Source organism: Lepidochelys olivacea, assembly GCF_965140295.1.
Source record: "Lepidochelys olivacea isolate rLepOli2 genome assembly, chromosome: 15".
Taxonomy (NCBI): domain Eukaryota; kingdom Metazoa; phylum Chordata; order Testudines; family Cheloniidae; genus Lepidochelys; species Lepidochelys olivacea.
In genome coordinates, this window is record NC_140425.1 from 14,904,256 (window position 1) to 14,931,532 (window position 27,277).

Sequence of the window (27,277 nt, forward strand, 5' to 3'; positions counted from 1 at the left end):
ACTAAGAGGGGATATGATAGAGGCTTATAAAATCTTGACTGATGTGGAGAAAATGAATAAGGAAGTGTCATTTACCCCTTCACTTAACACAAGAACTAGGGGTGACCCAATGAAATTAATAGGCAGCAAGTTTAAAACAAACAAAAGGAAGTATTTCTTCACACAACGCACAGTCACCCGTGGAACTTTTTGCCAGGGATGTTGTGAAGGCCAAAATTATAACAGGGTTCAAAAAAGAACTAGATAAGTTCATGGAGGTTAGGTTCATCAATAGCTATTAGCCAGGATGGGCAGAGATGCAGCACCTTGTTCCAAGTATCCCTGGCCTCTGTCTGCCAGAAGCTGGGAGTGGACAACGGGGGTGGATCACTTAATGATTACCTGTTCTGTTCATTCCCTCTGAAGCACCTGGAACATTCACTGTCGGAAGACAGGAGGCTGGGCTAGATGGACCATTGATCTGACCCAATATGGCATTCTTACATAAAAAATAATTATAATAAAAAAGTTTAGTACAGAAACTCCCCAAGACAACGACCTCTTGAGATAGCGATGATGTGAGATAACGACCTGGGCAAATCATGCATTTTAAAAATCTTGGCCTACTAGGAAATATATATTTATACAAGTTTCCCAGTCACAAATCTAGTATTCTGGAGCAAAGTCATTAAAACATATGCTCTGGCTGCTGTTGTTTTTCATGCCACTGTTCACTCTACCACTCCATCCCAATGGCCCTGCACTGTCACCTTCTGCTGCCACCTGCCACTGTGACCTCTGTGAGTCAGTCTCTCGAGGTTCCACCGGCTCTCAGTGATTTTAGCTCTCAGTGGGGGAACCTCGCTGCTAGTACAGGCTGGGCAGCCTCTTCCACAGAAACACTGTCCCACAGCAGGTCTAAGCAGTTAGAACTGATTATCAGTGATTTCAGCTCCAGTGGCCACTTAACCAACCAAAAGACTCTCTATGGAGCCTAATCAGCTATCTCTAAACAGGAGAGAGGAGCAGGTCAAATAGTGCCTGTGACTCTTAGGCAGAGCCCACCCCACAGCAAAACACCTGTATCCCACCCTCTCTCTTTTCACTAGGATCTGGCATCCAAACCTCCTGCTCAGCAAGTGAAGTTGAGGATGACCAGTGCTTAATTTGTAATGAAACTGCTGCCGGGGCTCAAACAAGTTTGTTACTTTCATAACTGATGTGACAAGCCCAGGGGTCCCAGGGCTATGAACTGACAAGCCTAGAGGTGCTGGGGCTTGGCCCTGGCAAGCGCTAGCACAAACTAAGTACTGAGGAAGACCCCCTCATTCAGGCAGGCTGAGTACAGGTCTGCTGCCCTTTACTCATACAATAAGGATAACAACATTTCATGACCCCCACATTTAATAATTTTATTAAGATAATGTTGAAATAAAAAACGGTACAGAGTTCAAGCATAGAGGTTTCTGGTTGTCAGGGAATAAGGTACAGATTATCAAGGCGTGCGAAATTCGGTTTAGGAGCTGATGGAGTAAGGATTACATAATAATCTGCAATCTCCCCGACCGGGGGTAAAAGTTTAACCGGTCAGAGTACAGACATTGAGATATGGGGGTAAGTTATCCATATAACGGCTACGTTCAGGTGCAGAGTATAGTGAGCGGATACGATGGTGTGGATGGGTCTACCCTCATTTGGTGGGATTTAATGTTCAGTGGGTTTATGGTTCTAGTTCATACGGTCCAATGGGGAAAGCCTCTCAGTCCCTTTCCCACAGTGGATGCACAATGTCGTACCAGCTCACTCCTCCTGGTACTGTCGGTGGCCGGTGATGTGCTCTATGTAGATGTCCCTGGACCATCGGATGGTGTCCGAGACCATGAGGCGCCGCATGAGCCATGCGTAGTGTCTACCGATCCCGCAGGTTTGCAGCACATGCTCGTTGCAGAGGTCCCAAGTGCCCAGGGCTCCGACAATCAGGGCATCTAGCTGCACCTCGTAGCCCTTCGCTCTCAGGGTGTCGGCCAGAGAGGCATATTTTTCCAGTTTCCGAGCTCAGGCTTCTCGGAAGGCCAGGGTCCTGTTCTCGAAGGGGACTGTGATGTCAATGAGGATGATCTTTTTCTGGGCCTCGTCGGTGATGACCACGTCGGGTCGCAGCGGGCTGTCGGTACCGGGGATGGCGCAGTTCACGGTGACCGCCCCCAGGCACGGTGCGATGGCTTTCACCAGGCGGTTCTGGATGGCATTGTGGCGCAGCTGCCAGGCTCTGGAGTGGGGCTTGCAGCTGCACAGGACGTGGGGAAGGGTCTCGTTGGAGTAGCTGCACTTCCTGCAACGCTTGTCTCGGTTCCCGTGGCGGACGGCTCTGTTGAACGGGATGCAGTTGAGCCGGGCACGGTGGATGTACCACCAGTCGGCGAAGCCGCCCCTGGCGAGGAAGTGGTTGCTGGCGTCCCACTTGCTGGTCAGTTCGAAGGCTTTTCCCTGGTCCGACTTACGCTTCAAGGCTTCTATGTACAGCGAGTGGATGGCTGCCTTCAGGGTCCTCTCCAGCATGCCCCTTGCGCTCGGGGTGATGATGGTGTTGTCCTCAGACAGTGATCTGTAACCCAGCATCAGCCAAAATTGAACACTTGGGCAGCACAGCTCTGTCTGCTGGATACCTAGGCAGAGTAGGTGAGTTCATGTAAATACAGTCTGGTCCTGAAGCCTTTCCACCCACCACTGAGTCATCAGTAGCTGCCAGGGGAGAGCTCAGTCAGACCTTGCTTACAAATCATAATTTGAAATTATTAGGTAGGCCAATATAGCCAAACCAAATATACTGACATTGTCATAAATAACAGCTGCATGAGGAAGCTAGTCTTTCTTCATACTTTTCAAACCCATTATGCTTTCTCAGGTACAAGTATTTTCTCATATACTGTATATGCTTTTAAAGTGTGTATTAATGTTTCAATTTAAATTGGCAACACTGTGTGTAACCGGCGGGGTGTTAGGGAAATTTTTTTGGGGGGGCCTTAGGGAAATCCCCACTCCTCCAGATGAAACTATGAAGATACAGTAGAACCTCAGAGTTACAAACACCTTGGGAATGGAGGTTGTCCATAACACTGAAATGTTCACAACTCTGAACAAAACATTATGGTTGTTCTTTCAAAAGTTTACAGCTGAACATTGACTTAACACAGCTTTGAAACTTTACTATGCAGAAGAGAAATGCTGCTTTTAACCACCTTAATTTAAATGAAACAAGCACAGACAGTTTCCTCACCTTGTCAAAAAATGTTTAAACTTTTCCTTTTTTAAAGCAGCATACATTTAACACAATACTGTACTTGCTTTTATTTCCTCCCTCCCCATCTCTGCTGCTGCCTGACTGTGTACATCTGGTTCCAAATGAGGTGTGCGATTGACTAGTCAGTTCATATTTCTGGTGTTCGTAACTCTGATGAAGTGGGCTGTAGCTCACGAAAGCTTATGCTCTAATAAATTTGTTAGTCTCTACGGTGCCACAAGAACTCCTTTTCTTTTTGCGAATAGAGACTAACAGGGCTGCTACTCTGAAACTTTTCTTTTTTTGAGATTCTACTGTAGCTCTTTATCACCACCAAGAGGAAATAACCTTAAAGAAAGCTTTCACACTCAACCACTAGTAATCTCCACTTTCAAATGCATTACTATAAAATGAAAAATATCCTTCCATCAATCTAGGAATTTTTATTTTTATATAATTGATGAGAAAATTTCCATTTATTTGAAATGTAGCATGAACAATTATATTCAATCACACGCTTGTCTATACCAAAGCAGCCTCTTATCATCCCATGACCAGTTTGAGTGCTGTAGCTCACGAAAGCTTATGCTCTAATAAATTTGTTAGTCTCTAAGGTGCCACAAGTCCTCCTTTTCTTTTTATGAAAATAACTGATGTTTCTGAATGAAATGTACAATGTGAAACATAAGACGTAAAAAAGAAAAGGGGAATAAGAACAACAGATTGACAGGTCTGCCTCAGACATGTGAAACTGTCCACAGAACATGGAAGATAAAAAAAGAGTTCTACCTGGGGCTGTCAGAGGTTGGGAAACAGCCAGTACTGTACAGTTGTTACTTTCTTTAGTTATTCTATTTTGCTGCCTTTTCATTAGCTGTTTTTTTAGATGCTGATTGGCCTTTTGCCTCCACATATTTGAGAAAAATCTCCTCCTTAGACTAAAATTTTTACTAATCTATGATTTCAGTTACTACTGTATTTTTCTCACATTCACTTCCAGTTTTTGTACCCACCTTTCGTTTTTTCTCTGGTGGATACCAATGTGGCTCTTGACTTCCACTAATGAGAGCAACTGTTTCCGCACCACCAGATTAGAAACAATTTCTCCCTTTATAAACATACCTGTGGAAGCAGCATCTCCCTCATTCTGATTTTGTTTTCAGAGTCTCAGCCCTGGTCTACACTAGGACTTTAGGTCGAATTTAGCAACGTTAAATCGATTTAAACCTGCACCCGTCCACACAGTGAAGCCCTTTATTTCGACTTAAAGGGCTCTTAAAATCGATTTCCTTACTCCACCCCTGACAAGTGGATTAGCGCTTAAATCGACGTTCCCGGCTCGAATTTGGGGTACTGTGGACACAATTCGATGGTATTGGCCTCCGGGAGCTATCCCAGAGTGCTCCATTATGACCGCTCTGGACAGCACTCTCAACTCAGATGCACTGGCCAGGTAGACAGGAAAAGAACCGCAAACTTTTGAATCTCATTTCCTGTTTGGCCAGCGTGGCAAGCTGCAGGTGACCATGCAGAGCTCATCAGCACAGGTGACCATGATGGAGTCCCAGAATCGCAAAAGAGCTCCAGCATGGACCGAACGGGAGGTACGGGATCTGATCGCTGTTTGGGGAGAGGAATCCGTGCTATCAGAACTCCGTTCCAGTTTTCGAAATGCCAAAACCTTTGTGAAAATCTCCCAGGGCATGAAGGACAGAGGCCATAACAGGGACCCGAAGCAGTGCCGCGTGAAACTGAAGGAGCTGAGGCAAGCCTACCAGAAAACCAGAGAGGCGAACAGCCGCTCTGGGTCAGAGCCCCAAACATGCCGCTTCTATGATGAGCTGCATGCCATTTTAGGGGGTTCAGCCACCACTACCCCAGCCGTGTTGTTTGACTCCTTCAATGGAGATGGAGGCAATACGGAAGCAGGTTTTGGGGACGAAGAAGATGATGATGAGGAGGAGGTTGTAGATAGCTCACAGCAAGCAAGCGGAGAAACCGGTTTTCCCGACAGCCAGGAACTGTTTCTCACCCTAGACCTGGAGCCAGTACCCCCCAAACCCACCCAAGGCTGCCTCCTGGACCCAGCAGGCGGAGAAGGGACCTCTGGTGAGTGTACCTTTTAAAATGCTATACATGGTTTAAAAGCAAGCATGTGAAAGGATTACTTTGCCCTGGCATTTGCGGTTCTCCTAGATGTAGTCCTAAAGCCTTTGCAAAAGGTTTCTGGGGAGGGCAGCCTTATTTCGTCCTTCATGGTAGGACACTTTACCACTCCAGGCCAGTAACACGTACTCGGGAATCACTGTAGAACAAAGCATTGCAGTGTATGTTTGCTGGCATTCAACCAAAATCCGTTCTTTATCTCTCTGTGTTATCCTCAGGAGAGTGAGATATAATTCATGGTCACCTGGTTGAAATAGAGTGCTTTTCTTCAGGGGACACTCAGAGGTGCCCGTTCCTGCTGGGCTGTTTGCCTGTGGCTGAACAGAAATGTTCCCCGCTGTTAGCCACAGGGAGGGGGGAAGGTTGAGGGGGTAGTCACGCGGTGGGAGGAGGCAAAATGTGACCTTGTAACGAAAGCACATGTGCTATGTATGTAATGTTAACAGCAAGGTTTACCCTGAAAGAGTGTAGCGACTGTTTTATAAAATGTGTCTTTTTAAATACCGCTGTCCCTTTTTTTTTCTCCACCAGCTGCATGTGTTTCAATGATCACAGGATCTTCTCTTTCCCAGAGGCTAGTGAAGCTTAGAAAGAAAAAAAAACGCACTCGCGATGAAATGTTCTCCGAGCTCATGCTGTCCTCCCACACTGACAGAGCACAGACGAATGCGTGGAGGCAAATAATGTCAGAGTGCAGGAAAGCAGAAAATGACCGGGAGGAAAGGTGGAGGGCTGAAGAGAGTAAGTGGCGGGCTGAAGAGAGTAAGTGGCGGGCTGAAGAGAGGGCTGAAGCTCAAATGTGGCGGCAGCGTGATGAGAGGAGGCAGGATTCAATGCTGAGGCTGCTGCAGGACCAAACCAGAATGCTCCAGTGTATGGTTGAGCTGCAGCAAAGGCAGCTGGAGCACAGACTGCCACTGCAGCCCCTCTGTAACCAACCGCCCTCCTCCCCAAGTTCCATAGCCTCCACACCCAGACGCCCAAGAACGCGGTGGGGGGGCCTCCGGCCAACCAGCCACTCCACCACAGAGGATTGCCCAAAAAAAAGAAGGCTGTCATTCAATAAATTTTAAAGTTGTAAACTTTTAAAGTGCTGTGCTTAAAGTGCTGTGTGGCATTTTCCTTCCCTCCTCCACCACCCCTCCTGGGATACCTTGGTAGTCATCTCCCTATTTGTGTGATGAATGAATAACGAATGCATGACTGTGAAGCAGCAATGACTTTATTGCCTCTGCAAGCGATGATTAAAGGGAGGAGGGGAGGGTGGTTAGCTTACAGGGAAGTAGAGTGAACCAAGGGACGGGGGGTTTCATCAAGGAGAAACAAACAGAACTTTCACACCATAGCTTGGCCAGTCATGAAACTGGTTTTCAAAGCTTCTCTGATGCGTACCGCGCCCTCCTGTGCTCTTCTAACCGCCCTGGTGTCTGGCTGCGCGTAACCAGCAGCTAGGCAATTTGCCTCAGCCTCCCACCCCGCCATAAACGTCTCCCCCTTACTCTCACAGATATTACGGAGCACACAGCAAGCAGTAATAACAGTGGGAATATTGGTTTCGCTGAGGTCTAAGCGAGTCAGTAAACTGCGCCAGCGCGCCTTTAAACGTCCAAATGCACATTCTACCACCATTCTGCACTTGCTCAGCCTGTAGTTGAACAGCTCCTGACTACTGTCCAGGCTGCCTGTGTACGGCTTCATGAGCCATGGCATTAAGGGGTAGGCTGGGTCCCCAAGGATACATATAGGCATTTCAACATCCCCAACAGTTATTTTCTGGTCTGGGAATAAAGTCCCTTCCTGCAGCTTTTGAAACAGACCAGAGTTCCTGAAGATGCGAGCATCATGCACCTTTCCCGGCCATCCCACGTTGATGTTGGTGAAACGTCCCTTGTGATCCACCAGAGCTTGCAGCACTATCGAAAAGTACCCCTTGCGGTTTATGTACTCGGCGGCTTGGTGCTCCGGTGCCAAGATAGGGATATGGGTTCCGTCTATAGCCCCACCACAGTTAGGGAATCCCATTGCAGCAAAGCCATCCACTATGACCTGCACATTTCCCAGGGTCACTACCCTTGATATCAGCAGATCTTTGATTGCGTGAGCTACTTGCATAACAGCAGCCCCCACAGTAGATTTGCCCACTCCAAATTGATTCCCAACTGACCGGTAGCTGTCTGGCGTTGCAAGCTTCCACAGGGCTATCGCCACTCGCTTCTCAACTGTGAGGGCTGCTCTCATCCTGGTATTCATGCGCTTCAGGGCAGGGGAAAGCAAGTCACAAAGTTCCATGAAAGTGCCCTTACGCATGCGAAAGTTTCGCAGCCACTGGGAATCGTCCCAGACCTGCAACACTATGCGGTCCCACCAGTCTGTGCTTGTTTCCCGAGCCCAGAATCGGCGTTCCACAGCATGAACCTGCCCCATTAGCACCATGATGCATGCATTGTCAGGGCCCATGCTTTCAGAGAAATCTGTGTCCATGTCCTGATCACTCACGGGACCGCGCTGACGTCGCCTCCTCGCCCGGTATCGCGTTGCCATGTTCTGGTGCTGCATATACTGCTGGATAATGCGTGTGGTGGTTGATGTGCTCCTAATTGCCAAAATGAGCTCAGCGGCCTCCATGCTTGCCTTGGTATGGCGTCCGCACAGAAAAAAGGCGCGGAACGATTGTCTGCCGTTGCTCTGACGGAGGGAGGGGCGACTGACGACACGGCTTACAGGGTTGGCTTCAGGGAGCTAAAATCAACAAAGGGTGTGCCTGTACATCAAGGAGTATTTCAGGCAGGACTGCACGGAGGGTTCCAATAAGAAATGGTGCACCTAAGTTATCGTTGTTATTGGAACAAGGAGGTTAGCCTGGCCTCTGATTGATACATGGCTAGATTTACCTCGCTGCACCTTCTCTGTGAGTGACTGCAGTGTGATCTAGACAGGGGAGGAGGAAAATGAGTACAAAACAAATCTGGTCTATTTCTTGTTCTGACCCACTCCATCTATCTTTTACATCTTTGGCTGGCAGCAGACGGTGCAGAAGGACTGCATGCCATCCACATCTCATGGCTGCTTGGCAGAAGATGGTACAGTACAACTGCTAGCCATCTTCATCTCTTGCCTGCCTGGCATAAGATGGTACACTACAACTGCTAGCAATCCTCATCTCTTGCCTGCCTGGCAGAAGATGGTACAGTACGACTGCTAGCAGTCCGTATCGCCTGCCCGCTCACCATAAGACGGTTCAATAGGACTGCAGGACTAAAGAGAATGACCTGGTCAAGTCACTCCAAATTTAGTCCCTGCGCCCATGTCTGCCCAGGCGCTCCCAGCCGACGTGGCCAGGAGCACCTCGGACACGACGAGGACGACTACCAGTCGTATTGCACCGTCTGCTGCCAGAAGGCAATGGGTTGCTGCTACTGTGCAGCAAAGCCGTACCGCGTCTGCCAGCACCCAGGAGACATAGGGTGACGGTTACCTGAGCTGGCTCCATGCTTGCCGTGGTATGGTGTCTGCACAGGTAACTCATGAAAAAAGGCGCGAAATGATTGTCTGCCCTTGCTTTCACGGAGGGAGGGAGGGAACGGGGGCCTGACGACACGTACCCAGAACCACCCGCGACAATGTTTTAGCCCCATCAGAGTGCTCCATTGTGAGTGCTCTGGACAGCACTCTCAGATGCCCGATTGTTTGCCATTGCTCTGACGCTGGGAGGGGCGCTTACAGGGTTGGCTTCAGGGAGCTAAAATCAACAAAGGGGGTGGCTTTACATCAAGGAGTATTTCAGGCAGGACTTCACGGAGGGTTCCAATAAGAAATGGTGCACCTAAGTTATTGTCGTTATTGGAACAAGAAGGTTAGCCTGGCCTCTGATTGATACATGGCTAGATTTACCTCGCTGCACCTTCTCTGTAAGTGACTGCAGTGTGATCTAGAAGAATGAGTCCCCTAGACAGGGGAGGGGGGGAAGCAAATCTGGTCTATTTCTTGTTTTGATCCACTCCATCTATCTTTTTCATCTTTGGCTGGCAGCAGACGGTGCAGAAGGACTGCATGCCATCCACATCTCATGGCTGCTCGGCAGAAGATGGTACAGTACGTCTGCTAGCAGTCCGTATCGCCTGCCCGCTCACCATAAGACGGTTCAATAGGACTGACTGCAGGACTAAAGAGAATGACCTGCTCAAGTCACTCCAAATTTAGTCCCTGCGCCCATGTCTGCCCAGGCGCTCCTGATCGACCTCACAGAGGCGACCAGGAGCACCTCAGACATGACAATGACGGCTACCAGTCGTACTGTACCGTCTGCTGCCACAAGGCAAGGGGTTGCTGCTACTGTGTAGCAATGCCGTACCGCGTCTGCCAGCACCCAGGAGACATAGGGTGACGGTTACCTGAGCGGGCTCCATGCTTGCCGTGGTATGGCGTCTGCACAGGTAACTCAGGAAAAAAGGCGCGAAATGATTGTCTGCCCTTGCTTTCACGGAGGGAGGGAGGGAACGGGGGCCTGACGATATGTACCCAGAACCACCCGCGACAATGTTTTAGCCCCATCAGGCATTGGGATATCAACCCAGAATTCCAATGGGCAGCGGAGACTGCGGGAACTGTGGGATAGCTACCCACAGTGCAACGCTCCGGAAGTCGACGCTAGCGTCAGTACTGTGGAAGCGCTCCACCGAGTTAATGCACTTAGAGCATTTTCTGTGGGGACACACACACTCGAATATATAAAACCGATTTCTAAAAAAACCGACTTCTATAAATTTGACCTAATTTCGTAGTGTAGACATACCCTCAGTGCACTGAAGCAAGCTCAGCTCTCAGGTTCATTTACAATCAGTACTTGAACTGCAGGGCTGGGGGAGAAGGGATGGATGGTTTTCACCTCCTGTTTTTAAAATGGTAGCAGTAGCAAATGGAAATCTGGCATAGTCACCTATACTACCATCTTTCCCCATGCCCAATTTGGTCACTGACAGCATTAGGCCATATTCAGGAGGATATGTCTCCTCCCCATTCAAAGAAGGGGTTTGCCCTGGTGTTGCTGACCAAATATAACCTCTTCCCACACTGCTGTGGAGTGTGTTGTTTACCAGCTGGTGCCCTGCCTTCAGAGGTGACTACATTTCAGTGACCTTTGTGGCTAAAAAAAGTCACAGAATGGAAAGAGCTAGAGAGACATCAAATGGTGTGATAATTACGTCCCTACTCCTGCAAACATTTATGCACATATTAAGTAATTTTACACATGTGAGTAGTCCCATTAAACTCACTGGGACTACTCACTTGTGTAAAATTGCTTATGAGCATGAGTATTGGCAGGATCATGGCCTATGTTACAATTACGTTCCATTTATATCTCTTTCTAAATTAGACTAATGAGATTTTAAATATTGCATCAATGTTAATTTTAATCATAGATTCATAGAGTTTAAGGTCAGAAGGGATCATTAGATCATCTAGCCTGATCTCCTCTATAACACAGGCCAGAGAATCTCTCCCAGTTATCCTTGCACTGAGCCCAGTGTTTTGCGTTTGATTAAAGCATATCTTCCAGAAAAGCACCTGCTACTTAGCCAGTTTTTAATCCATTTAACATGTTCTTTATTGCTACTATATTTTGCTAATTTTTAAATCAGACTATCATGTGGTACTTAGACACCTTACGTAAGTCTTAAAAGCTAGCTACAGACAGCCCCGCAACCTGAAGCAAATACTCACCAACAACCACATACCACACAACAGAACCACTAACCCAGGAACTTATCCTTGCAACAAAGCCCGTTGCCAATTGTGCCCACATATCTATTCAGGGGACACCATCACAGGGCCTAATAACATCAGCCACACTATCAGAGGCTCGTTCACCTGCACATCCACCAATGTGATATATGCCATCATGTGCCAGCAATGCCCCTCTGCCATGTACATTGGTCAAACTGGACAATCTCTACGTAAAAGAATAAATGGACACAAATCAGATGTCAAGAATTATAACATTCATAAACCAGTCAGAGAACACTTCAATCTCTCTGGTCACGCAATCACAGACATGAAGGTCGCTATCTTAAAACAAAAAAACTTCAAATCCAGACTCCAGCGAGAAACTGCTGAATTGGAATTCATTTGCAAATTGGATACTATTAATTTAGGCTTAAATAGAGACTGGGAGTGGCTAAGTCATTATGCAAGGTAGCCTGTTTCCTCTTGTTTTTTTCCTACCCCCCCCCCCCGATGTTCTGGTTTAACTTGGATTTTAACTTGAAGAGTGGTCAGTTTGGATGAGCTATTACCAGCAGGAGAGTGAGTTTGTGTGTGTATGGGGGTGGGGGGGATGTGAGAAAACCTGGATTTGTGCAGGAAATAGCCCAACTTGATTGTCATGCACATTGTGTAAAGAGTTGTCACTTTGGATGGGCTATCACCAGCAGGAGAGTGAATTTGTGTGGGGGGGTGGAGGGTGAGAAAACCTGGATTTGTGCTGGAAATGGCCCACCTGATGATCACTTTAGATAAGCTATTACCAGCAGGACAGTGGGGTGGGAGGAGGTATTGGTTCATATTCTCTGTGTATATATAAAGTCTGCTGCAGTTTCCACGATATGCATCTGATGAAGTGAGCTGTAGCTCACGAAAGCTTATGCTCTAATAAATTGGTTAGTCTCTAAGGTGCCACAAGTACTCCTTTTCTTTTTGCGAATACAGACTAACACGGCTGTTACTCTGAAACCTATATAAATGTAATGTACTTATCAAACTTGAGATCTCATCAAAGAATGAAATCAGGTTTGACTGACAAGACATATCCTTCATAAAACTATGTTGATTGGCATTAATTACATTCTTATCCTTAATTCTGTATCAGTTGAATCCCATATGTTACGAATTACACCTGGTAGGACACGCACACAAGTGCTACGAATTACACCCGGTAGGACACGCACACAAGTGCTACGAATTATACCCGGTAGGACACGCACACAAGTGCTACGAATTACACCTGATAGGACACGCACACCAGTGCTGCGAATTATACCTGATAGGACACGCACACCAGTGCTGCGAATTATACCTGATAGGTCACGCACAGTTCGAATCTAGGCTGAGGCACAGAAACAAAGTCCACAACTGCAGAGTTCCCAAAAGACACTAAGTTTATTACGCTCGAGCGTGGTGCCCCCCTGCTAGCCAGGAGGGGACCCTGAATGCAAATTATACAAAGGTTATATACCTTTTAGCAAAGCATTTTGCCCTCGTGCATCAGAAACCTTAGCCAATAAACAAACCCTTGTCTTATCTACCACTTATCCCTGCTTGGTGCATTCCTCGTGCTATACCAGTATGTTAATTACACAGCATGGTCCTAAAGCTATGCATCAGTAACTTTTATTATCAGGATGGGAGGCCTCACATCAAGGCCAAGAGACAGGGAGTTAGAGACTGACAAAAACCAGATACTGGGAGTCAAGGCAGGCTGGAGACAAGGAGGAGGATTTTCACAGGGATTCGATATCTAAGGATTACTCCTCCTGGTGTATGATGTGCTGGCATTTAAACAATGGTGGGCCCCAAACCAAAATGGAGTCACATGTGCTAACTTTTCCTTAACAGTCCTCCCTTTTTTTTTTTTGTACGTCAATAAGCTATATCGGGGCTGAGTAACCGCGCTGCAGGGTTAGCAACTGCCAACAGCATATACTGCAGCATTGTAGGCATACAAAAAATAACGCAAAAACAATAACAATCAAAAAAAGTAAATACAAAATACGCCGTCCCCAAGTCCCCACATCTGGTAGTCATGAGGTGAGCCAGTCCCAGACCTCCTGGAATCCGGCGCTGGTAGTGTTGAGGCTGATGTGGTGGAATAGGGCTGCCTGTTGCTTGAGGATGTGGATGTCAGTTTCCACCCTATGATGCTGATTTACAAATACGCAACAGCTTGAATTGACCAGAGCACAAACCCCACCCTGATTTGCAAGGAGATAATCCAGGGCTAGGCGGTTTTGCAATGTAGTTTGGGATAGCTGGGTGACTTCAATTTGAAGGGCAGAGAGAGCATCTGCAGTAGCATTTGCCATTAGTTCCAAAGCAGCTGAAATGTTAACTATAGCTTTTTCCAGCTCGCTTACTCCCAACCATGGCAAAAACCAACGCACAAAGGAGTGAAAGCCTTTGGGCCGATAAAAAAGGGGGTTTAAAGGAATACTTCGTCGGTCCCTCCATACTAGATTGCGGATCTCTCCCCGGGTCAGGGTCTGGTGTACTGTCACGGCGGGTACTATAGCCCCTAAGGTACATGTACCACACCATCCTGCTGGGAGAACCTTATAGGCTGTGTGATTGCATAACCAATACCAGCCAGACCCCTCGGGGACTGGCCACGGGGTTCTGGAGTAGGTAGAGGGGCCTCCCGCACCAGAGCTGATTTGGGTGGTGTCCTTGCACCCTACAAAATTCCCTACAAAAACTGTATTTTCTATGCCCTTACGTCGTGACACACATAAAGCATAATTACCCTGGGCCACCATATCAATAGACCATATTTGGATTGTAACATTTCAATTAAATGTAGTGTTTGCCCATAGCTTGGTTTGGAGCGTTCGATTAAGGGGGATAGGTACCCCTACCAACGGGACTCCCTGACCTAAATATGTGGGGGTATGAATACAAATCCAACACTGCGTTCGATTTACACCCTGTTTGATAGCACGGGTTAAATTTAAAAAGCTATTACCCTCCCATCCTTGTACTGGACTTGGGAATAGGGAGAGGATCCCCCAGGCAAACCATACCAATATCGACATCCTCCCCTGTACCATACAAAAAACACTACCCCCAATGTAAGTCCAATAAACAGGAACACAAAAAGTCCTGGTGGGCTATGAAGGTCCCAGTAGCTGGAAAGCTCAGTCCATGGGTTGGTTGTAGTGTTCATTCGTGAAGTGGCTCGTCTGCTGGCTCGCCAGGGTCAGGTGGGGGTTCTGTTGCCAACTTGACGTAGCTATGGTGAATCCAGGAACCTTTACCTGCAACTTTTAAAGCAGAATAAGTACATAACAGAACCTGGTACGGCCCCTCCCATCGGGGTTCCAGGGGGTCGGTGCGGGGGATCTTTTTTACCATTACCCAATCCCCTGGCTTAAAGGAATGAACTTGTAACCCTAAGGGGGCAGTTTGAAACAACTGAGCTTCAGACTGGTTGTCAGTCAGCTCCTTTTGCAGTCTAGCAACATATCTGGCCAAAGTTTCATTTCCATCCAAGAGGCTAGCATGTACAGGAACATAAGTTCCCGGGATCAAAGCTGGTCTCCCAAACAGTACCTCAAATGGGGACAGGCCTAGGGGCATGCGTGGCGTTCGTCTTATATGCCATAAAACTATAGGCAAGGCCTCTGGCCACTTAAGTCCAGTTTCCTTACAAAACTTTGCTACCATTGTCTTTATTGTTCGGTTCATGCGCTCCACCTGACCTGCAGACTGGGGGTGGTACGGGGTGTGTAATTGTCGAATAATCCCCAAGCACCGGTACAGTTCCTCCAAAATCTTTGCAGTAGTGTGAGCCCTGATCTGAATCAATGACTTCAGGGACACCAAACCTGGGTACAATGTCTTTCATTAAGAACTTGACCACAGATCTTGCATCTGCCTTTCTGGTTGGTATTGCTTCAGGCCATCCGGAAAGTTGGTCCACTATAACAAGGAGGTGGTGAAACCCTGAGCATTTGGGCATTTCTGCGTAGTCCATCTGCAAGCGCTGAAACGGGAAGTTTGCCCAGGGTCTCCCCCCTTTTGAGTTGGCATCGAGCCGAGTCTTAGCAGAGAAGGCCAGGCAAGTAGGGCAGGAGCCAAGAACTGTAGAGCTTCAGCCTTTGCGGCTGAATCAGCTAATGCATTGCCCTGAGATACAACACTGTTAGACTGCCTGTGCGCATAACAATGAACCACCGCCACCTGACGAGGGGCCTGAATAGCTTCCAAAAGGGCAGAGATTAGAGGGCCATTAGCGATTTTTGTGCCTGAGGAGGTTAAAAATCCTCGTTGCTTCCAGAGCTGGCCTGTAGCATGACAAACCCCAAAAGCATACTTAGAGTCTGTATAAATGGTAACAGTTTTTCCTGAAGACAATAAGCAAGCCCTGGTAAGCGCGTGTAACTCTGCACCCTGGGCGCTGAAGGAAGGTGGTAGGGGGGCAGCCTCGATAACGTCTGCCTGAGAGGTAACCGAATAGCCCGAGACCCGGTGGCCATTTAAATAGTACGAGGACCCATCTGTGAAAAGAAGTAAATCGGGCTCTACTAAAGGGGAGTCCGCTAAATCCGGGCGGGGCTTACCATTCTGCGCGACGACATCCATGCATACATGGTGAGGGGTACCGTCCTCTGGGAGGGGTAGCATTGTGGCTGGATTGAGGATGTTACAGCGGCGTAAAGTAACGTTGTCAGCGGCCAACAGGATTAGCTCATATTTATGAGCCCGCTGTGGAGACAATGCCTGTGTAGAATGCTGTTTTAAAAGAATTTCAACCTCATGAGGGACCCAGACAGTCAGAGGGTGCCCCAAAACAATAGGTCGTGACCGTTCAACCATGACAGCAGCAGCAGCAACAGACCGTACACAGGAGACAGAGCCCTGAATCACAGGGTCCAGTTGTACTGAATAATAGGCTACGGGGCGTGGGCGACCCCCCAGGTATTGCAAAAGGACGCCGCTAGCCACTCCCTGCCGTTCATGAGTGAAAAGAGAAAATGGTTTACCGTAATCCAGGAATTCCAAGGCGGGCGCAGAGATCAGAGCCTTTTTGACGGATTTAAAAGCATTTTTCATTTCCGGGGTCCAGGAGACAGGATCGAGGGTCAGTGTTGTAGTGGCTTGAACTAACGGTTTTACCAATTCTCCGAAAGCCACAACCCAGGGTCGACAGAACCCCGCAGCCCCCAGGAAAGCCCGTAACTGCTTTTTTGTAGTCGGACGTGGGTAATCCTGGATTGCCCGCACCCTATCAGGGGATAGTAAGCGCTCCCCAGGTCTAATTACAAAACCCAAATAAATTACCTGATTTAGGCACAGCTGCAACTTGGATGGGGAAGCACGATGACCCTTATTAGCTAATGCAGTACGCAAAACAACAGAGTCAATTAAACATGCGTTATAATCTGAGGCAGCGATTAGCAAATCATCCACATACTGAACCAGGACAGACGAACTAGGCAAAACAATGTCTTTTAAATCCTCGGTGAGAATTCGGGAAAAAATAGTAGGGGATCCTGAGAACCCCTGGGGAAGACGCGTCCATGTTAGCTGCTGACCCTTCCAGGTAAATGCGAATAAATATTGAGAATCAGGGTGCAAAGGAATACTGAAAAATGCTGCACACAAATCTATGACAGTAAAGCAAGTGGCTGACTGAGGAATTAGCGTTAGAATAGTGCTTGGATCAGGGACAACTGGATGGGGGGTTATAACATAACCATTTATAGCCCGAAGATCCTGAACAAATCGATAGACTGGACGCCCGTTTGGTCCCGGTTTAGGCTTCCTTACTGGAAGAATGGGAGTATTACAGGGCGAACTGCAAGGGACTAAAACCCCCTGAGTTAAATAACTGTCAATAAGGAGTGAGATGCCTTCTTCCGCCTCCCTCGGCAAGGGGTATTGTTTTACGGACGGAGGCGGTCCGCCCCGTTTTCAGACTCACTGGAACTGCTGATTTAAGAAGACCCACATCAGTAGGATTTGTGCTCCACAAAGCGTGGGGAACACTGGACAATTCAGAAGGGACACCAGGAATAGGTGTAACCGATGTCATAAGAGAAGCAACCGCCGAGTCCGGGACGGACATGCGGAGCCCCTCGGGGGCGCAATATATATGTGTCCCCAATTTGCCCAGCACATCCCGCCCGAGGAGGTTTGCGGGGCCCTCCGGCATTACAACAAATCTACGTGATAGCTTTAAAGAACCAAGCTCGATAGGGACAGGGTAGGATAAAGGGGCCGGGCAGGGATTACCTTCTATACCCTGCACCCAAACCTTGGTATCGGACAGAGAGCCCGGAACAAAAGTTAAAGTGGAGAGAGTGGCCCCAGTATCTACTAGAAAAGGCACAAGGTGTTCCCCAACCTTTAAATAAATTTGTGACTGTAATCCCAAGTCCCATTCCAACTCTCCCAAAGTCCCCAAAACCTCCGCCTCTAGTCACTGGGGGTTAACAAGGTTCTGGGGGGCGTTAGGGGGAAAAGAAGGATTAGCCTCTACCTGGCTCTTTCAAGGAGCCCCTTGGGGAAGCAGGGGACACTCCCTCCTCCAGTGCCCTGGTTGTTTACAATAATTACAATTCCCCTCCCTTATTCTATCCCAACCTTCCCCTCCTCCTGTCCCCCATCCATGCCCCCTTCCCCTCATCTCTCCGCGCCTTCGCCAATGCTGGTTTCCCGAAGGAGCCTGCAAGGCAGCAGCTAACATACTTACTTTCTCCTTCTTTTGTTTACGTTTTTCCTGTGCTTTTTCCTCGTCCCTGCCGTTAAACACAAAGGTGGCCAGGCGGACAACCTCCTGGAGGGGTTTTCCTGGCCAATCGGGCACATGCTTAGAAAAATATTTTTTTATATTTGATGCTGCCTGATTAACATAAAAGGAGACCATCATAGGACGGTTTTCCTCTGCCTCAGGGTTTATACCGCCCCCATATACACGAACTTGCTTGGACAACCGGGCCAAAAAGGCGGAGGGGTGCTCAGTAAGCTCTTGCTGACATTCATGAATTTTAGACCAGTTAGCCGTTTTACTACCAGCTTTACGTACAGCTTCTAAAAGGCCGTTTCTACCTGCCTTTAAAAGGCCCATTTGAGTAGGCACATTAGGATTCCAATTGGGATCAGTCAGGGGCCAAGAAGCCCGGGTACTATCCTCCCCTGCCCAATGCCTATTAGCATCCAGAATGGAATATTTTTCGTCAGGGGTAAAAAGTGTGTCCAGGATTACCTGGACATCTCCCCATGTAGGATTAAATGCGGTAAATACAGACCGAATGGTTTGCAGAACCTTCTCTGGATCGTCACGCAGGCGAGGCACCTGCTGTTGCCATGTTACTAAATCGCCTGGGCCAAAAGGGCGGTGAACATAGGGAAAAGCAAACTGTTCACTTCCGTCCGTATTATGAGTAACAAGGGGTTGCTGAATGAGGGGAGCTTGCAGAGTAACCGGTGGGTCAATGGTGGGCCCGCACGGGCAGGGGGGTGGCGAGCAAGGAGATGATAGGCATAAGTCAGAAAGCCGAGGGTAAGCCGGGGGAGGGGCAGAAACAGGCCGGGGAGGAGAAGAAACAGGCATAGCACAGAGCGGGGCTGAAGACCCCTGAGATAGATAGGAAAAGGAGGAGGAAAGAGGACATCCTTTCGCACGCGCATAAGCCCAGTTGTCCCATACATACCAATAATCCATTTGGGCTGGAGCTTTGTCCTCCAGCCTTCTTCTAAGCGTTGTTAATGTATCCCCAGCAAAGGACCCATCCGGTGGCCATTCAACAGATGTTTGAGTTGTTAGTGCTGGCCACTCAACCTTACATAAAATAACAGCTTTCTTTCTGCCTAACCCATGGGTGCCAGAGATATTCCCCCAATTCTCAAGAATTTCAGCTAAAGGGGTCCCCTTACTTACACTCTGCCCAGAACCCATAATGGGCTACCAAAAGAACACAAAATGTGCCACCTTATCGCCTAAGCGACGGCTCACACCCCCCCCTCCTCGGAGTTCTCAAAGGTGAACTCACCCTGTGCCGGCTGGAGCTGTCCGAGAGGAGGAGTGTAGTCTCGCTTGTTGGGGCGAGCCTAGCGTCCCTTCGTGGTCGCCAAAACTGTTACGAATTACACCCGGTAGGACACGCACACAAGTGCTACGAATTACACCCGGTAGGACACGCACACAAATGCTGCGAATTATACCTGATAGGACACGCACACCAGTGCTGCGAATTATACCTGATAGGTCACGCACAGTTCGAATCTAGGCTGAGGCACAGAAACAAAGTCCACAACTGCAGAGTTCCCAAAAGACACTAAGTTTATTACGCTCGAGCGTGGTGCCCCCCTGCTAGCCAGGAGGGGACCCTGAATGCAAATTATACAAAGGTTATATACCTTTTAGCAAAGCATGTTGCCCTCGTGCATCGGAAACCTTAGCCAATAAACAAACCCTTGTCTTATCTACCACTTATCCCTGCTTGGTGCATTCCTCGTGCTATACCAGTATGTTAATTACACAGCATGGTCCTAAAGCTATGCATCAGTAACTTTTATTATCAGGATGGGAGGCCTCACATCAAGGCCAAAAGACAGGGAGTTAGAGACTAACAAAAACCAGATACTGGGAGTCAAGGCAGGCTGGAAACAAGGAGGAGGATTTTCACAGGAATTCAATATCTAAGAATTACTCCTCCTGGTGTATGATGTGCTGGCATTTAAACAATGGTGGGCCCCAAACCAAAATGGAGTCACATGTGCTAACTTTTCCTTAACACATATTAACTTTTACATTATTTTGCCCAGAGTTTGTTAGGTTAACCTTACCCATCATCCCAGTGCAGACCCAAGTCATCCCACTTGTCCTTTTTGAATACTGGCACAACATGAGCACTCTTCTAGTCTTCCAGAATTTCCCCAGTACTCCATTAAAAATTAACATAAGCAGGCCAGAGACCTCCTAAGCCAATTCTTTTAGGACTCCTGGATACAAATTAGGCAGGTTTGCTGACTCAAAAATGTTAATCCCTTTAAGATGTTGCTTAACATTCTCCTTAGTTACTAATGCACTGGGATGTACTCTATCATCCTCATGTGATATGAATGCACCATCTTGTTTCTTTCCAAATACAGAACAGAAATATTTATTGTACACTTCTGCCTTTTCTTAACATTGTTAACAATCTTACCATCTCCATCTAATTATGGGCCTATAGCATTGCTAGGATTAATTCTGTTCCTAATATACATTAAAAGCTCCTTATTGTCTTTAGCCAGTCATATTTTTTCCTGATGCATTTAGCTTCCCTTATCAATTTTCTACAATTCATAACTTCTAATTTATATTGATTGGTACCTGTTTCTCCTTTTTTCCATATATTAGATATTGCTGCCTTCACTTCACCACTGAACCAGGATGGGCTTTTAGCCAAATGGAACTTTGTCTTTTTAAGTCATCTAATAAACCCTTCCTAAAGAACTCCCACTTTTCATTCACATTTTTCAGTTTTAATTTTATACCAATTTCACTCATAATTTTCATCAAATTTGGAAAATTATCCCTTTTGAAGCACTGAGTGTGTGTGTGTGTGTGTGTATGTGTATATATATATATATATAAACAAACTGGCTGGGACTGTTCTCTGTTTGCCCATATTGAATATAATCAGGTCACGATCATTGATCCCTCTGCAATCATCAACTTTCGGTTCAGTGATTAATTTACCTTTATCCAACACAAGGAGTTCCACAATATAGTTACATTAGGTTTGGGGCAATAACTTTTGTGTTAGGAACTTACCAATAATTTTTAGAACCTCTAATGATGTTTTAGTACTGTCTCCATGAGTCCTCCTGCACATATCTTCCTGAAGTTACCCATAACAACACAGTTTTTCTTTGCACACATTACAGATAGATGCTTAAGATGTAACTCATAGTTTCCTCCGGTGTGGTTTGTAACAGACACCCCACCAATACCCCCTCTTGGGCTTTGTTAGTTAGCACATAAATGCACACACATCCAAGATCCAGTAGTTCTGAGTTATCAATAACTCTAAAACAGGTAATGGTGTCTTTCATGTAGCATACCTCCCACCTCTTTGCCCTCTCTATCTTTCCTGAACAGTTTATTACCAGTGATTTTAACAGTCCAATCACACAAATCATCCCACCAAGTTTCACAAATGCTAATTATATCAAAGTTTCTTCCCATCAATGGGAATTCCCAATTTCTTTTGTTTAATTCACAGAGTCCCAGCTTTGGTATATCAGCAATTTAAAAATGTCTTCTTTTCTCATTCATTGTCACATTGATTCAATTTGTTAATTATATGCTGAGTTTGAACCACATCTGCCTCCTTAGCCCCCTCCAGGCCCTGCTCCCTCCCTCCTCCATCCCTGATGAGATCCAGGGAGGCAGAGGAAAGGAAATGTCCTTCGAGTAGAAGCTATATAGACCAGATCTGATGGGAAAAACTCTACAAGTTTCTGACCCCCCTGGAGCCATCATACAGGTTTGCCACAAGGCAGAATCTGCCCATCCTGAATCCAGTACGGTCCCTGTGAAGTTCTCACTCCCCCGTCTGTTTGACCTTCCCCTCTCCTCATCCCAGAAGCAGGGAGTGTGTGGGGTACTCACTGGTAGCCAATGGGAAAGAGGTGCCTCTCAATAGGTCCATCAGCATCCCACAGCTGTTGATCTTGGTGAAGTCAATCATCATGTTGATGGCATTAGATTCAAGGACAACCATAAAAAGAAAAGGAGTACTTGTGGCACCTTAGAGACTAACCAATCTATTTGAGCATAAGCTTTCGTGAGCTACAGCTCACTTCATCGGATGCATACTGTGGAAAGTGTAGAAGATCTTTTTATACACACAAAGCATGAAAAAATACCTCCTCCCACCCCACTCTCCTGGGGGGAGGTATTTTTTCATGCTTTGTGTGTATAAAAAGATCTTCTACACTTTCCACAGTCTGCATCCGATGAAGTGAGCTGTAACTCACAAAAGCTTATGCTCAAATAAATTGGTTAGTCTCTAAGGTGACACAAGTACTCCTTTTCTTTTTGCGAATACAGACTAACACAGCTGTTACTCTGAAAGGACAACCATGAATTTCTCCTCAAAGAGGATGCCCTCAAAGTTGATGTCGACCGTGCAGGAGATCAAACCTGTCCTCCTTGAAGCTCTCTGCCTCAGCTAGCAATTAAATGCAAACTCTTCATTAGTGATAAAAAATGGTGTTAATGCTAATTATGTCTCTGTAGAAGTGGTTTTATCAAAGTGCATTTGATTTCACACATTTAGAATCCCCCAGGTATTTAGGTTTGCTTGTTTTCATGAAAAATGAGCAGTTTTACAGACTGAAGGAGAGATATGGTGGCTGCAATTACAGTGTTGCCAACTCTTGTGATTTCATTGAGTCCTGAAGATAGATCGGGATGGGCAAACTTTTTGGCCAGAGGACCACATCTGGGAATAGAAATTGTATGACAGGCCATGACTGCTCACAAAATTGGGGTTGGGGTGCGGGAGGGAATGTGGGCTCTGGGGTGGGGCCAGAAATCAGGAGTTCAGGGTGCAGGAGGGGGCTCTGGCTGGGGGTGCGGGCTCTGGGGATGAGGGGTCTTGGGTGCATGAGGGTGCTCCAGGCTAGGTCCAAGAGGTTCAGAGGGGGATCAGGGCTGGGGGCAGGGGGGTGGGGCAAGGGCTCTGACTGGGGGTGTAGGCTCTGGGGTGGGGCTGGGGATTTGGGGTGCAGAAGGGTGCTCTAGGCTGGGATTGAGGGGTTCGGAGGGTGGAAGGATCAGGGCTGGGGCACAGGGAGAGGCTCGGGGTGCAGGCTCTGGGCGGTGCTTACCTCAACCGGCTCCAGGAAGTAGCTGCATGTACCCTCTCCAGCTTCTACGCAGAGGCATAACCAGGTGGTTCCGCACCCTGCCCCAACTGCAGGCACAGCCCCTGCAGCTCCCATTGGCTGTGGTTCCCCTACACCTAGGAGCTGGAGAGGGCCGTGTCACTGTTTCCGGGAGCTGCGTGGAGCGGACCCTGACTCTGCTCCACAGCTGGAGCAGGGCAAGTCCCAGACTTTGCTCCCCAGCAGGAGCTCGAGGGCCAGATAAAAGCGGCCCAATGGGTGGTAGTTTGCCCACCCCTAAGATAGATAGTATTTTTCTTAAAGCCTCAGTTTCTGGAGTGAAGTGATTATGGAAGAATCTCAGCTTCCATTAAACAAACAAACAAACATTGCTCCTAGCTCTCACCGTTGAAGAGAAGTTAAAAATATGATCCGACTGTAACCTAAAGGCTCAAACGCCAGACGGTAAATAAAAACCTCCCAACTCAGTTTTAAACCCACTTCAGGGTTTGGCAGCCTGGCTCGGGATTGTGGAGCTCTGGTCTGTCTCTGCCGCAAAGAGCGGCCCCCAGGGTGCGGGCGGCAGGCAGCACCGCCGGGGGGACCACCAGGGCCCTGCAGCTCTGAGGGGGCTGCACAGGGCCCGCTCTGGGATGTGCCGTTCAGGGCCTGGCACGATGGGGCCCTGGCCTGCAGGCCCTACCCTGAGACAAAGAGCAGCCCCGGCTCCCGCCCGCGGGGAAGGCCTGGCTCGCAGGCTGCCTCCGCCGTCTCCGCTGGGGGCGCTCGGAGGCGCGGCCGGGGGCCCCGGCTCACCCCCAGGGCGGCGCGGCAGGCCCTGGGGGCAGGGGAGCCCCGTGACGCAGGCAGCAGCCACGCGCACGGCGAGGCCAGGCCCTGGCATTCGCGCCGCCGGCGGCTTTCCCGCCCGCCAACCAGCTTGGGGGGGGGGGGGGAGAGTGCGTCACTGCAACGCGCCGAGAGGGGGATGACGTCTAACGACAGCGCCGGTCCCGAGGGGAGGAGGGAGCGGCGGCGGATTGAAAATGGTCTGGGGCGGTAGAGCGCGGGACGGGGCAGCGGGGCGAGGTGAGGGGCCCCCTGGGCCGCGGGGCAGGAAGCTGTAGGTGGGGGCGGGGGACATGTGCTCCCGCTCCTTGCTGCTAGAGGCCCCCGCTCGAGGTGGGGAGACGCCCCCTCCCTCCCGCCGGGGTCCGGCTCCCGGGAGAACGGGCTGGAGATTGGGGGCGGGGCTGGAGGGGGTCTGAGCCCTAGCGGGAGGCTGTGAGCAGCGCCCCCAGTATCCATCCCCCTGGAGGGGTCTGAGCCCTAGGGGGAGGCTGTAAGCAGCGCCCCCAGTATCCATCCCCCTGGAGGGGTCTGAGCCCCAAGGGGGAGGCTGTGAGCAGCGCCCCCAGTATCCATCCCCCTGGAGGGGTCTGAGCCCTAGGGGGAGGCTGTAAGCAGCGCCCCCAGTATCCAGCCCCCTGGAGGGGTCTGAGCCCCAAGGGGGAGGCTGTGAGCAGTGCCCCCAGTATCCATCCCCCTGGAGGGGTCTGAGCCCTAAGGGGGAGGCTGTAAGCAGTGCCCGCAATATCCAGCCCCCTGGAGGGGGTCTCAGCCTTAGGGGGAGGCTGTGAGCAGCGCCCCCAGTATCCACCCCCCTGAAGGGGTCTGAGCCCCAAGCGGGGAGGCTGTGAGCAGTGCCCCCAGTATCCATCCCCCTGGAGGGGTCTGAGCCCCAAGGGGGAGGCTGTATGCAGTGCCCCCAATATCTAGCCCCATGGAGGGGGTCTCAGCCTTAGGGGGAGGCTGTGAGCAGCACCCCCAGTATCCAGCCCTCTGGAGAGGTCTGAGTCCTAGGGGGAGGCTGTAATCTGGGCCCCCAATATCCAGCCCCCTGGATAGGGTCTCAGTCCCGGGGGGAGAGGCTGTAAGCAGGGCTCCCAATATCCGGCCCCCAATATCCAGCCCCCTGGAGGGGGTCTCAGCCCCACCACTCCCCGACAAACATAAAACCTTCCAGGATCCTGTCTCTCTTGGTCCCTTCAGCCGCTGGTGGTAATGTGAAAAGGAGTACTAGTGGCACCTTAGAGACTAACCAATTTATTTGAGTATAAGCTTTTGTGAGCTACAGCTCACTTCATCGGATGCATCCGATGAAGTGAGCTGGTTAGTCTCTAAGGTGCCCCAAGTGCTCCTTTTCTTTTTGCGAATACAGACGAACCCGGCTGCTACTCTGAAACTGGTGGTAATGTGCTTGTGTTCCCTGTGTCAGCAGCCACCATCTCAGCGGGAGCTATAGCATGAGCTATTTGGAGACAATCTCACATCTGGATAGTGTCTTCTTTCTCTTGCTGGACTGGTGCTTCCATAAACACGCCATACAGTCCATGCCATACAGGTTGTGTCCCCTAGAGATGGTTTTGTGCCCCTGCATTGGCTGCAGTCTAATTAAACAAAGGCTCTTTTTGCATCCTTCCCCCAACCCCCAAGTTATGTTTATTTGGAAAAGACTGTATTATTTCTATGCGAATGTGCAGTGTTATCAACTTTGGGGAAATTACAGCGTAGTCACCTTTGTCAGGGATCTGCCTTGGTTTACTCCAGCTCACATAGACATAATAAACATGCATTTTGCCTGTTTTCATGCATAAACATGAATATATCAGAAAGTGAGTTGTAGCAGTGTTATAACATGAGATTTTAATATTCACTTAGATGTTTCTATCTCTTTTCTTTCCAGTGGTTTCCTGAGATCACACTTCCTTTGGGGTATTGTAGAAAGACAGTTATGGCTGTCCCTCACTTACAACAGCCTAGCTTCCTATTGGTAAGTGCCAGTACAGATGGTTATAGGTTAGGAAAGTCTTGTGGTGATATTGCTTTTGACTAATGAATTGCCAAATAATCACTTGAAAATTTAATCCTCCACATATTAATTCCTGACAATTTATCTATAAGCAGAATGTATAGCATAAAATCTGAAAGCATTCTGTGGAAATGCACTGAGAAATTTCCAGCTCCTTTTCTCAAATACTCTAGTGTGTGTTGACCATTCTAAATGTCATGTAGTCTTATTTTCATAGAACTTAAATGGTCACAAATTGAGTACTTGCTCTTTAATTTAAAACTTGTAATGTAGATCCAAGTAGGTAAAAAAACCTGTATCTGAGATTTGTCTTGAGTTAAAAAATACTTATGTTTAGAGTAAATCTCATGATGGAAACAATGACAGCCCATTGCTTTTTCACAAGAGCAATATTTAACACTGTAACTAGAGAATTCTCTGCCAAGATCTTTGTAAGTGTTGCCCTTTTTACTTTCTCTTGAAGAAGTGATCTGATTTCAGTTTCTGTCCATAACAGGCCAGTTTGAAGGCAGATTGCATGAACAAGCCCTTTGCTCAGAGGTGTCATGATCTGGAGATAGTCATTGAAGATTTTCCTGCCAAGGTACAGCTACCTTTCATTGAATGTAGTCCAAGCTATGCCTCGGTGGAGTTATAAAAATATTATTTTAAAAATATTTCTCTTTATTCTGGCCTTTGTAAAGAGTTTTAAGATTCTTATGTGAAGTTTTATGAGTTCAGTAGTTTCCCAAAAGTTACCTAACTTTTCCAGTAGTTACAAAACTCCAAATTTTTAATTGATCACATTCTTAATCATACTTTTCATTCTCTACTGAAATGCCAAATATGAGGACACTAATATTTTAAGATGTGACACATGACTGATACTAACCAGTTGAGTTGGAACATAGTAGTCTAGGGATAAAGAATGAGGTTTTCTGCTACCTTAATCACTCTAAATTGAAAACTTTTATGGTAACAATATGATGTGCAGATCTGCTTACCCCATCTCAAAAAAGATACACTGGAATTGGAAAAGGTACAGAAAAGGGCAACAAAAATGATTAAGAGTATGGAACAGCTTCCATATGAGGAGAGATTAATAAGACTGGGACTTTTCAGCTTGGAAAAGAGACGACTGGGGGGGGATATGATAAAGATCTATAAAATCATGATTGATGTGGAGAAAGTAAATAAGGAACTGTTATCTAGGGGTCACCAAATGAAATTAATAGGTAGCAGGTTTAAAACAAAAGGAAGTATTTCTTCACACAATGCACAGTCAGTGTGTGGAATTCTTTGCCACAGGATATTGTGAAGGCCAAGACTGTAACAGGATTCATTAAAGAATTAGAGAAGTTCATGGAGGATAGGTCCATCAGTGGCTATTAGCCAGGATGGGCAAG

At 47.9% G+C, this 27,277-nt stretch overlaps 2 protein-coding genes and 1 long non-coding RNA gene across 11 annotated transcripts in view; 1 reads left to right on the forward strand and 2 right to left on the reverse strand.

Annotated features, from left to right (window-relative positions):
- Positions 1-1,382: 1,382 nt before the first annotated feature.
- On the reverse strand, positions 1,383-23,955 carry LOC311531367 (uncharacterized protein). Of its 6 annotated transcripts, none has more exons than XM_084648671.1 (3): positions 23,024-23,955; positions 21,801-21,861; positions 1,383-2,645 (listed from the first exon to the last, which is right to left on the reverse strand). In XM_084648671.1, the coding sequence occupies exons 1-3, from the start codon at positions 23,135-23,137 to the stop codon at positions 2,035-2,037; spliced, it is 786 nt and encodes a 261-aa protein (XP_084504797.1). In that variant the 5' UTR covers positions 23,138-23,955; the 3' UTR covers positions 1,383-2,034. The 6 variants fall into 6 exon arrangements, 4 of the variants coding, with proteins under 4 accessions (XP_084504797.1, XP_084504799.1, XP_084504798.1 ...); XR_014714206.1 differs by lacking the exon at positions 1,383-2,645 and adding an exon at positions 12,562-15,928 and having other exon boundaries at positions 23,427-23,955; XR_014714207.1 differs by lacking the exon at positions 1,383-2,645 and adding an exon at positions 12,562-15,928 and having other exon boundaries at positions 23,024-23,033.
- On the reverse strand, positions 12,562-21,794 carry LOC311531368. The gene is made up of 2 exons (XR_014714208.1): positions 19,364-21,794; positions 12,562-14,457 (listed from the first exon to the last, which is right to left on the reverse strand). It is a non-coding gene; the product is annotated as an uncharacterized lncRNA (long non-coding RNA).
- Positions 23,956-24,019: 64 nt separating the features above from the next.
- Positions 24,020-27,277, forward strand: part of SMPD4 (sphingomyelin phosphodiesterase 4) — a 29,153-nt gene continuing 25,895 nt past the window's right edge. For all 4 annotated transcript variants that reach the window (XM_084649487.1, XM_084649488.1, XM_084649489.1 and 1 more), the window contains exons 1-3: positions 24,020-24,109; positions 25,767-25,853; positions 26,389-26,475. In XM_084649487.1, the coding sequence (XP_084505613.1) occupies positions 25,815-25,853; positions 26,389-26,475 (126 nt within the window). In that variant the 5' untranslated portion in view covers positions 24,020-24,109; positions 25,767-25,814. The remainder of the gene's footprint in view (positions 24,110-25,766; positions 25,854-26,388; positions 26,476-27,277) is intronic.